The following is a 12,523-nucleotide window of genomic DNA, read 5'->3' on the forward strand; positions in this document are numbered from 1 at the left end:
ATTATCTATCATGCAGCCAGAGTAAACTGTCTAAAACACAAATCTAATCAATAGTACTGCTCATTACTTGGGAAGTAAGGTCTCTACCAGGCCACTGTACATACTCCTGAAGTCACCACTATAGCAGAGGGAGAAAATTAAATATTTAGTTTTCCGTATTAGAGCTCAAACCCCATCTTACTCCAAGATAGTGTATGGCCTTACAGAATATTCACATTACCCAAGTATCTCACTGCATTTATACAATGAATACAAAAGACCTTAATGTTCTATCTCAGGCGGGAAACTTAAAATGTATACTGCTCTGTAGAAAAATGGGTTTTAAGTGCCAAACAATTTACCAGTGGGCTGAGAGGACACCATAATTCAACATTTGTTGAGCCTTCTAGAGTAAGAAACTTGCCCAAGATTTACAAGGTGAGACTTTGTAGATATTATAGCTCTAAAGTTTATGCATCTATCTTACTCTGCAATCACTCAGTCTAAATTGATCCTTCTCATCTACTCCAAGACATTCTAAAATGCCAGGCCCTGGGCTTCCTGAGCTATCCATCCAACACCCTCACCAAAAAAGACAGGATAATCTGGCATCATTTATCCTTACAGAACCCTGACTGATTGTTAGAATCATTTCTTCCTTTTAAGACGCTTCAACTCATTGTGATCATCAGCATGAAGATCAGCAGTTAACAATTCGAGCAGAAATAAAGACACTAACCTCTAACTCTCTAACGACTCTCCATTCACCACAATGTCACAACCACTTCTCTCCTCTGGCCAGCAGCCCGCTTTGCTCATTCTTTTCTTGCCTTGGGATGTCACTCATCTGGGTCAGGAACTTTTCTGCATCTACCTTCCTAATATCCCAGGAACACACCAGACTGCTTCAAGTCTCTCCCTGTCAGGCTACCTGCTAGGCAGAGAGGGATCTTCAGATGCTGACTCTGCCAGTCATGCTCAGGCTCTCCTGACGTTGTATGGACCGCCTCTCACATCCCACCTATCCGTTCCTTGGTGTCAGCTAGAATTTGTTCCAAAGCAATTATTTACATGCATCACTTCCTCTGCTTTCAGGATTCAAGAAGAATCTTTTATCAATGGGAACCAATCATTTCTTTGAGGTCATTTTCGATGAACGTGCACCATCTGAATTCACGCCAGCACTATAGTGACACAAAAACACAGGATTACTGGCCACCACAATGTGCCACCACTTCAGTGATTCCCCAACTACTCTCCACGCACAGTACTTTATCCTAAAGAGGATGGGAGAACATATGTGACAGAAAACAAGCTTGAAAAAAGAGACAGACGCTGATCAGGTCAGTGTGATGAGGCAACTCTGAGCACATGTGACATACAGTTAAGCCCCAGGTCTCAGGCCCCTTTGTCAATTCTGATGAAGTTAAAATACGCAGTAGCAGAGCTGCTGACAAAAATCTGTTACACAATTCTTGAAGAATCATCGCTGCTTTTCAGAACTGGAAAAGAGCCAAGGCTGTGAGCATCCTATATAAAGAGCCAAGGATGACCTCAGAAAAATCAATCCACTAATTCCACAAAATTACTAGCTTCTTAACTCACCTTCCCAAAGAACATTCCATCTTTCAGAAAAACAGCTGCAGTACCTGTGGTGCAGACCTGCCATTTCAAACTCTGGAATCCTTGAGCCATTATTGCCACTGCTTACACGGTTTGACTGCCACCCACAAGCATTCCTTCTCTTTATGAACTTTTATACAGAAGAGGTGTATGAGATGTGATGCAAAAATGAACACTGGATTTATGGACAAGAGACCTGGGGTTCTGGCCTGGTTTGGCCGTTTATTGCCCGTTTGAGTAAGTCTATTAACCTCTTTGAGCATCAATTTTCACATCTGTCCTACAGGGATGATTACTGTAAGGATCAAATAAAACAACCCAATTAAGTCCTTTGTAAGCTACATAATTAGCAGTATTTATTACAGTAAGTATTCTTCCCATATGAGCATGGTCCCTGCCTTCCCTGCCTCTAAACATAAGGTACTGTCACCGTTGTTTCTATAACTTCAAATCTTTTCTGGCATTTAATAGACATATGGTCAATTGCTTAATTAATAACCTAGTGATTAGTTGAAAGACTTCTTTCATATATAGCAATTTAAGACTGACATTTGCACAGTCTATACAATTTGCAAAAAGTATATATGCTCTGATGCTAGGTTATATAAAAATAAACGTAGTGGGGCCAGGAATTTAGCTTAGCAGGATAAGCACCTGCCTGGCAAGTACGAGGTGAGTTCAATCCCTGGCACCAAAAATAAATAAATAAATAAATAAATAAATAAATAAATAAATAATGAACAAAAGTTATAGAAGTCTATGAATATTCATAAATTCCAAAGGGTAGCTTGAACCTTGAAAATAAACCTATTAAACTGTAAAAAGAATATCTAGAACAATGAGCTCTCTATCTTTATCCTGCCAGTTCTCTGGTCTGGGTTTGGTTAAGAGTGTAGCTAACCAGTTCTTAACTGGATTGAACAATATTAGTTTCTGCAAATGCTAAGAACTGCTGGGGGTTTAGCTCAGCAGCACTAGCATGGGCCTGGAAAACACAAGGTTGTAAGTTTGATCCCTGGTACCAAAAAAAAAAAAAAAAAAATTCTAAGGACTAATACGTTGAAGGCTTACACGGAATTCAGAAAGCGATCTTTTACTTAGAGATTAACAAAGAAAGAATGCTGATAAAATGTTAGACATGTGTGTTACATGTCATATGGTCACCACGGGCTCCACAAAGCACTGGCTGCTATCCAGAGTACAAATGTTCTGTCTTGTGAAGGACAGAAAATATAAAATGAAAAGTGGAAATAGCATCATTAGTGTAGAAGCTTAATTATATATAAAGAATTATTAATGACCCCATAGAAAATTGATTCCCCAAAATTATATTCTACCTATGTAAAAAAAATGCTAAGTCAAAAAGAAACCATAAAATTATTTTTATTCATAAAAGAAAACTTCTATTTCATAGGAAGAGTTAAAAACTCTATGACACAAGTTAAAAAAAAAAAAGCCAAAGAGAATAAATACGGTTAGACAGTATACTGAACAGAACAGAGAAATGTGGCATATAGTTTACCTTAACAGGTATCAGTTATTACCATATGTCTTATATTTTATGACAAAGGCAATAAAGAGAACAGTGCTATGGTTGGGAGAACAAGGATTCTAACATTTGTTTAATTCTGGTAATAAACCCTACAAAAAGATATTTCAATTTTTTTCAGTATTCTAAATGAAGCTCCAGAAAAATTGCATAAACCAAAGTACATCTAATTTTAGTGAACTGAGACCCTCTATCAGAGACACCAAATGTTATCCTTAAATGATGAAATATGAGCGCATTTCCTTGGGGATGGCTTTCATCAGGTTTGAACGGTGCCAGCTGTCTTCTCTTCTATGCGTGAAGAGAACCTGTAAATTGAGTACCTGACAGGCTGGCTTCCCTTAGGAGAGGTTCTGGGCGCAGCAGCCGATGGGAATCAGCCAGAACCCACTGCAATGAAGCAGTCATTAAGCACAGGGGTCATCAAGTGGGCAACAAGTCCACGCTGGCTATGAGGTCCAAGCACTGCAGTGTTGACAAATGAAAGGGGCTCCTGAGAGGAGACTGCACTCTCAACTTGAAAGAAGCAGCTACATTAGCACAAGAGCCAACAAGAGTTGCCAAAAAGCATTATGGGGTGATGTGTTAGGTGGAGTCTGAAAATTATAGATATCTGAAGTGGACAAAAATGATTGCTAACATATACCCTGAACTAAACACTAGGGAGAAAATGCAGTTTCCATGAAACACCTGTTAACATTTTACGTATTTCCATGCAATTTCTAAAGACAAAATTTCTATTGTAATTCATAAATTAAGAGAGGCATCAATCAGTAAGATCCATTTTATAAGCCTTGTGTGGCAGCATATACTTGCAATCACGGTGCTCAAGAGGCTGAGACAGGACGATTGAGAGTTTGAGGCCAGCTTGGACTGTAATATAGTGAGCCTCTGTCTTCAAACCATCACCACCACCACAACAAAACAAAAGATCCATCGTATATGACATGAATACAATGGGTCCACTAATAGTTCACCAATTTCATTTTTCACTCTATGAATGAAAAAGTGTAACTCACACCAAAACCTGCAGAATATAGGGGTCAAAACAGTAATTCTTTTTTTTTTTTTTTTTGTCTTTTTCCTTTTTATCAGTACCGGGGATCAAACTCACGACTGCCTGCTTGCAAGGCAGGCGCTTATGCCGCTGAGCTAAATCTCCAGCCCCTAAAACAGTAATTCTTTCATTTTTTTTAGTTTTACTGAAAAAAAGTAAAACAATTTCGTAACAAAATAGGAGAATAGCAATAGTAACACAGTGCATATTGTTACCTTCGAAGTAGTTACTCAGAATACAAGATATGGGCATAAAAAAATCACCACTCAATATTAGCACAAACCTTCCTTTTCAGTGAACTAGGACGCAGTAGCATAGCTACCTTGTGTTTTTCCCCCTTTTCTTTTCTCCTGTCCTCTTATCCTAGTTCCTTTTTCCTTTCAAACAATTACTGCCATTTCATAATACCTGTTGTGCATTCTAGACCTTGTTTACTTTTTCAGTTTCTCACATCAGGGAGACAGTATGATGTCCACACATGACAGTCGGATTCATTTCACTTATGAAAAACAGCAATTCTTAATGAAGCCTTTTAAGAGAAAACAGTCAAAGTCAACTGACATGAACATAGACAAGTTTAAAGAAAAAAGTAAGTATTATGACAAGTTTATGTAATTATGTAAAACATTGTTTGACATGGCCAGTGAGAGAGTCCTAGAAAAAGAAACTCAGATATCTGAAACGCCACAGCTCTAGGAGGTAGAGACTGTCATTTCTACAGATAGTAACTAACAAATGCCAAATGTAGGGTTTTTTCCACAAAGCATGGTTTTAGGAAATTTTCAAAGCTTTTATGTTCTTACATTACACCAATGAGAAAAATATCACTATATCCTAAATTATCTGCACTAAAAGGATATCAAAAAACAAAAAAAAAAAAAAAGGGTCACACGTGACTGTTAGGAATACCTTAATTATAACATATCATTTGGCCATCCTGGCTACCAGATGGTCTCCAGCAACCCCTATCTGCGTCCCACAGACAGCTTTATCATTTTTCTCTCACTGTTCACTACATCTGACATGCCATTTGTTTTCCTTGCTTACTTATTAAGCTTCAAGCACTAGCATGTGTGTCCAATCAGGGACGCCTCCTCAGTTCACTCTCAATTGTAAACCTCAGCATACTTATTAAATGAGCAAATAACCACATGTCAGGTTGTGCTATCAGTTGGCTCAGCTCTAAGATGGGCTTAAGACTGTACCTTCTGAAAAGTACTGTAGAGCGCTAAAGTACAAAGGTGGAGAGACTAATACACATAGAGGCACAAGAAGACAGGGCTAAGAATTCATCAGCATTTTGGGGAAAAATTCAGTCCACTCATTGGCTCAGTAGGAGAAGGAAGACGTGCTGCAGTATCTGCTCTTGGTCACACTCAGGTTTTCAACACTTGAAAGCTCTATTACCACAAAAAAAGTTAAGATGGAAAATCTGTTTCAGTATAATCTGCAAAAGCCCTCATGAGAGATTCAGCAACTGCACAAGCTCCATTTGAACAAGGGATGCAGCAGCAATTCTATCATGGAAGAGTGATTCGATCCATAGATTACATACAGCCCAAAATCTTACCCAACGCAGAAGGAAAAAGTACACTGCCTACTCTGAGTAACAAGAAATTCAAGACCTCAGCAAGTCAGGAACAAAAGTGATTGCTTGGAACAAGGGACTGAATGTGTCACGTTGGTGGAGTTGAGCAACACAGTGACCTAATATATCTGCTTATGAGTCCACTCATCTGGTTGGCAAAAGTAAAACTGCTTTTAAATGAGGTGCTACATTTCTGTCACTGAAATGGATTAAAGTGCTCCAATATACACACACACACGTATATGCAAACATTTGTATATGTATATGCACACCACAGTATAATAATTCAACTAGTATTATTTACATAGAAGATCAATCACCTGCCACTTTGGTCAGTCACATTCCACTAAAATCAGAGTTACCGTGTACTACTGTATTGTAAGTCACAGTTCATTCAATGTAAAGTGAAGGCACCTGTCTTGCATTACGCATCGGCATGTGAGCATGAGAGCACAAATAGGACTTGGACGACCAACTACAAAATGTATGCCAAATGGGAAAATTAAAATCAAATATACTTTCTGGCTAGCACCAATTATATAAACAAATGCTTATCAAATAAACAACTAATGAATAAAAATATTTTCTTTATTCCTCAAAGATCTACACCTCACAATCCCATAGCAGACGCTCTATGGATGTGTCTGGGGCTCAGGACAGGGGGCCACCTACACCAGCTACCAGGGCTGAGCGGATGCTGCTGAGCTTTGAATCTGAGGATGTTTCTACCACCTGCTTATCCCCACACTTCTAAAATACGGAAATGGCTTCCCAGAGTTATCAGAATAAAGAGTGACACTTAATCGGGAGGTAAGGGCTTTACACGGTCCCCTACCACACGCTGCAGCACGTCTTCCCTTGTTTCCGTCTTTAGCTACGCTGGCCCTCTGTAACAAGACCTGCTCCCCTTCCCAAAGCCCCTTGCATATGCGTTTTCCAAGCCCACAATGTCCTCCCCATCCCCGTTAAATCTCAACACAACCACCATTCTGCAGGCAGCTCAATCTATCACAGACCTCTCCTTCCTGCTTAGTGCTTGAGCTATTCGTTTATTTGTGAGATGAAAGGTAAGGCCTATGAGGAAGGAGTCCCATCTGGCTTTGCCCCTCCATCTATTCTAGAACCTACTACAACTCTGGGGTACATACAAAGTTCTTAACAAGTCGGGGAAGAAAGCAAAAAAGGAATGGGTGAAAATATTAACTCACATATTCAGAGTCCTGGCACGGTTTGGAAAAAAGCTGGACTTTTAAGGGAAAAAAAAATTATGTGGTGCACAGATACACAGAGGAAAAGAAAACCCGCAGCAAACTCATCACTTCGTCTTCCTCGGAGGCGAAGGCACCACACTTGCTACTTCTACGGCAAATTTGTGTGCATGTCTCCTGTCCCTTCTCCCTTCTTCTAGGCCTCTTCTCTTTTTAAAGCATTTTTCTCATCTCTCTCTTCCCTGCAGTGCTTATTATTTTATTTCGGTTGTCAGATTAGGGACCACAGTTTGTTGTTCATTCAGCTTATTTCAATCAGAATTTATTCCACCTAGAATTTCACATCCTTGATGTCAATCCTTTTGCTTCTTCTCTCTGTGGTTAAAAATTACTTAAAATTCTGAGAATAATGAAAACTCTCCCCCACCCCCTCCATTTCAGAGGAAGGCTAAATGGGCACTATACCACTATCAGAAAATGGGCCACACAGAAGAAGCACACATTCAGGCAAGGATGCTAGCGCACCTACCAAGGCACTGTCCATTCCAGCCTCGGAACCCCTCTGTGCAGGGCACACACTGGTAAGATCCAGGAGAGTTCACGCACTGCTCATCTGGACAAGTACTTGGAGTCAAACATTCATCAATATCTGAAGGAAAAAAAAAAAAAAAACTAGATCACAGACATTTTATCAGAATACCAAGGTGAAGTTTTGCTTTTGTGGGAAAAAGCATGTGACAGCTACATTTTAGCACGATACTTGGGTGAGATCCTGGGTCTAGCCAAAACACACAGCAATAATGTCTGGTCAGGTATACCTGGATTAAAGTATCTTCACACACCTCAAGGAAGAACGTGGTCTGAATTCTTCAACTGGCAAACCCAGGTTGAGAGTTCAATATACAAGACTCTACCTGGGGCCATTTCTGGACATCATAATTTTTCAAGTCACAGGACATCTTGTCAGAAAGAAATACAAGAAATGAGGAGATGGGACTGCACATCTCCCATTGGCTGGAGATTTTCTCTCAACACTGGATGATCTAGGGCAGTGGTGGTAAACCACTGGCATGCCTCTAAAAGGTTTGCCATCACAACTCTAGCAAAACCCTCTCTTTGCTTTTATGGACTCAGGAACAGCCTAGCTTTGGCTAATTTAAAGCTTTCAAATGACTGGAATTCCTTGGAGGTAGAAAACAAACACTGAAAGTGAACTCACCATATACTTTCAAGGTTTTCTAGGAAACATGGTGGTATTGTTTGGGAAAAATGTACGTTACATTCATTTTCATTGCTAATTAGTTATTAATTATAAATTTTTCTAATATTGGGAAAAATTGCCTTATATGGCTATTGTTATGGTAGAGTTAACTACTAATATAACTTTAGGGATTTTTTAAAATAAAAGTCAAGGGCTTAAAAATGAGTGAAAGAAACGCCCCATTTGAAAGAAGTGCTTCTTTTTGGAAGCAGATTTTTCATTCAGGTGAACAGATTTAATATCTATGTGTCTCTATACAAAAATGTACAGTTTACAGGACATCTAAACATACTTAATATATACACAGATTTTTAGAACAAAAGCTGAGAAATTAAGGGGAGAAATACACAACTAGTTCACTAAATAAATAATCAGGAATATGTGATGTGTTTGTTCCAGCCGATTTATAAAACTTTTCTCACTACACAACCTTACACATTTGTGGAAAGATGCTTAGAGTGAAAATGTGGAAGATGATATAAACAAAATACATATCAGTTTATCTGTGCTGTAACATTTGTGAAAAACTTTTGCCAATACACAATGGCACACAGCCTCTCTGTCTCCGTCTCTCTGTCTCTCTCTCTCTCTCTCTCTCTGTCTCTCTCTGCTTTCCTGCCTCCCTCCCTCTCGCCCTCCCACTCTCTCTCCCTCTCTCGTACAAGGTCAGATGTTCTGGGACTTTTTGTTCTGTAAAAAATATGATGCTTGCCAGTTTCATTTTCCAAACAGAATTACATTCTCCTTTGGATGAAATTTTCACACATAGAAACATAACTGTTATATCAGAGAATGTCACTGATACAGGCTGGTCCAATAAATAAGGGGCAATGGTGCGCATCACAGAGAAACATTCCTGCCTCTCCTGCTGCTCTTCTCACTGTTCACTTGTACCCTCTATAAATTAGGGGATACCTGCCTTGAAATACTTCAACAGAACACAGCAAGAATGAATGAGATAATGTCTGCACACCACAATAGGCCTCTTGGAGACTGGTGCTGTTTGAAAGCAGCTTCGTTAGTGACAGCTGAGAAAATCTTCAGTGAGCCAGAAGCCCAGGGACCTCTGGTTCTGGTCCACAACGAAATTAGAAAACAGCCTCATTGTTTGGCTTCGTCTCCTTTCCAGCCTTTTGATGAGGATAGAATGATCTATTATTTACTCAGGGAGCCTGGTAATATTTCTGTTAAATAATTACCATATATTGAGTATTACTGAATAGTCAATAGCTTTCGATTTAGTTACACAATCTTCATATTTTGTGTCTACCCTTTTCTATCCCTATTGCTTAAGCATTTTTTCTCTTCATTCTGTGGACATATGTGGAATGTTAAGGGTGAGTATTTGGCTTCACTGTTCAGTGCTGCTTTGCACATAAAAGCTTGGCAAATAAACCCATCCCTCATTTTTCTTAGCGCACCTCATAGTTAGAGGCAATGAGAAGACTGGGCATATATTGAAGGAGCCAAGGAAGAGAGATTTAAAGAAATTAAACGTTGAGAATTCATGGAGTGACAAGTGCCATACCAGACAATGCCACACACACTTTAGTCATGACAAGTTCGAGTCAAAACTCCCATTTTATAGGTGATCAACTAAGTTCCACAAGTTCTGAGTAACTGGCTCAGGATGAGCAGGCACCACAGGTGGGAATGGTGTGTTATTTCTAGTCCCTACTCCTTCCCATTCCTGAGCTGCCTCTCTGTAGCAGAGGGAGAATTCCTTGGACGAGGACATTGTGGATGCGCTGGCACCCGTCCCACAGTCCTTCATCTATGGATGCATGGTTGTATCCTTTCTTTCTCTCCTCTCCCTCTCCCTCTCACTCCGTTCCTCTGCCTCTGTTTCTATGTGTTAGTGTGTGTGTGTGTGTGTCTGTCTGTCTGTCTGTCTGTCTCTCTCTCTCTCTCTCTCTCTCTCTCTCTCTCTCTTGTCCAAGGGGCTGAGGCAAGAGACTAGCAGAAGACACAGATGTGAGCTGCTAAAAAATGTGTCATTAGTGCTCACTCCAATTTTTGGTCATTGGAGCTGTGGAGAAAACCAACATGCTGAACCCAGGGGACACCTGACACAGACTGGTCCACCCAATCTGTCCCACCCTAACTCTTACGAATCTAGCCACATCAGACAAGAGGTGGATCTGCCAGCAGCCATGACCAAGCAACACACCCATATCCAAGCTCTGCAAACACTAGTCCAGAGAACCCTGAGCCTCAGCCGTCACATGTTCATGCAGGATCATAGCAGCAGCAGCTCAGGAATTTCTTCAGGAAAAAGAAAAAAACCATGGTGGTTTCAAAAAGAACATGTGTCACCTGGACACTTCCATGAACAGAAATTTTAATTGGAAAAGAATTCTGATGTGTGATCCGCAGTTCCCAAAACATTTTTCTAATAAGCACTAACGCATGCCAGTGGTGAGAACGAAGACTTTTATCTAGCACTGTTGGAATCTGACCCCGAGCTGGGCAGACAGTGCTGCTGAAGTGAGTCGCAGAACGTGTGCAAAAGGAGGCAGTGGAGACCAGGAATGCACCAAGGTGAAAAGGCCAGAAACGAAAAATCAACACCAGTCACACCTGCAACATGTTTCTAGATGAACGAGCCAGACACTCTAATTATATCTGGATTTGGGCTAGGATACTCTGCAATTAATTGTTATAAAGTGATCTTACTCCAAATACCAGGGAAGGTAGATACTGAGGTGAAAAATAAAGAGAACATCAAGAAGGAAAATAAACCAGATGGAATCACTGCAGCGAGGCCAGGCACTGACTCCAGAGAGCAGAAGGTGGGAGATGCCAGTGTCATGCAGAGAGGAGAGGAAAACATGATCCAGGTGGGATGCCTGCCCGCCCAGGGCCTGGACCAGCCCTGAATTTTACCACCAATGTGCTCGGCATGAGCAAGGCCACAGTGTCCCATGCCTCTCGGCCAACTCACCCTCACAACGGCCTCTCCGGGTCATGCGGTACCCACTGTCGCAGTATTCACACCGGAAGGCACCCATGGTGTTGACACAGTGGCCATCGCCACATACATCTGGCCTCAGGCACTCGTCCACATCTACTCCAAGAAGAAAGCACTATCAAGATTTCTTTTCCAAAGTATCAGTTCATACCTCTCCTAGCATAGTTCAGATGTAAACACAAAAGTAACTGGTTTCTGTTCTCATCCCTTTGATTTGACTGCTCCAAAATCACACTGTCTAGCACATCTCTGATACTCCTCCTTGGAGGAAAAAAATCTGTTTTATCTTTCCCAGTGCCTAGCAGATTGCATGTCATAATGTGTGTTTAATAAACTCTAGATTATCTGATTAAGCATGGGTCCCAACGAAGGGATGAGTAGCCTAAAACCCCAGATACATACATCAAAAACACCATCATTACCTATGCAGTTAGTTCCCTCCTCACTGGCCATAAAGCCTGCTGGACAAATACACAGGAAACTTCCCTCCGTGTTTTCACAGCGTCCCTGGGAGCAGAGGTGTTGGGCCTGAGTACATTCATCAATGTCTGTTAAAAAACAAAACAAAACAAAAACACATGTACGAAGATTAGCGCTGTGTCTCCAGCACACTATTCCGTGGGACCACAAACCTTTGGAACTGAACAGAACAGTGGAAAGAGATCTGGCTTTTCATCCCAAGTCCTTGAAGGATGATGAATGGGAAGAGGCAAGCAGCTTACTACATATTGTTTCAAAGGCTGAGGCTAAAAACCATGGCATTGGTGCTTCAGAGAGACAGACTGCAGGTCAACACTCAGAGACACTGTGGACAACCTAGGGTCACCAGGCCCTGGACTCCACTGTCATAATGACAGCCAGACTCCATCAGGTGTAGGGTGGACCTGGATTAGGGGAGCTCAATTGATTTTTCTCCTTAATATTTTAGGTTCTAAAGGTGAATTTACACAAAGTAGGCAAATGAGAAGAAAAGGACCACATTACTAAGCTGACAGATGACTCCATTTAGATCCCGTATGTACACACAGAAGTTGCTGATACTGAAGTACTACTAGATATGTACCTTTCTTGCTGGGTTTACTTTGCCAATGCTCTATAACTTAGAGCTGAGTTTTCCTTTTTTAAGAAAAGAAATTATATTTAGAGTTAACATTAAAATAATTTACCTAACTTTATTATAACTGAGATACCTTTCATTCCAAAGAAACACATATGAGATCTCTTCTGTATAAATGCGTTAACACTTTCACGCCAGCACAGATGGATCTTCAATTTAGAAATCTGCTT

At 40.6% G+C, this 12,523-nt stretch overlaps 1 protein-coding gene across 6 annotated transcripts in view; it reads right to left on the reverse strand.

Moving 5' to 3' along the window:
• Positions 1 to 12,523, reverse strand: part of Ltbp1 (latent transforming growth factor beta binding protein 1) — a 405,267-nt gene that overhangs the window by 88,702 nt on the left and 304,042 nt on the right. For all 6 annotated transcript variants that reach the window (XM_063230019.1, XM_063230015.1, XM_063230027.1 and 3 more), the window contains 3 exons: positions 11,659 to 11,784; positions 11,210 to 11,332; positions 7,534 to 7,653 (listed from right to left, as the gene is read on the reverse strand). In XM_063230019.1, the coding sequence (XP_063086089.1) occupies positions 7,534 to 7,653; positions 11,210 to 11,332; positions 11,659 to 11,784 (369 nt within the window). The remainder of the gene's footprint in view (positions 1 to 7,533; positions 7,654 to 11,209; positions 11,333 to 11,658; positions 11,785 to 12,523) is intronic.

This window comes from Cavia porcellus, unplaced genomic scaffold (assembly GCF_034190915.1).
Source record: "Cavia porcellus strain 051 isolate PalLab524CR breed Dunkin Hartley unplaced genomic scaffold, mCavPor4.1 scaffold_1, whole genome shotgun sequence".
Classification (NCBI taxonomy): Eukaryota; Metazoa; Chordata; class Mammalia; order Rodentia; family Caviidae; genus Cavia; species Cavia porcellus.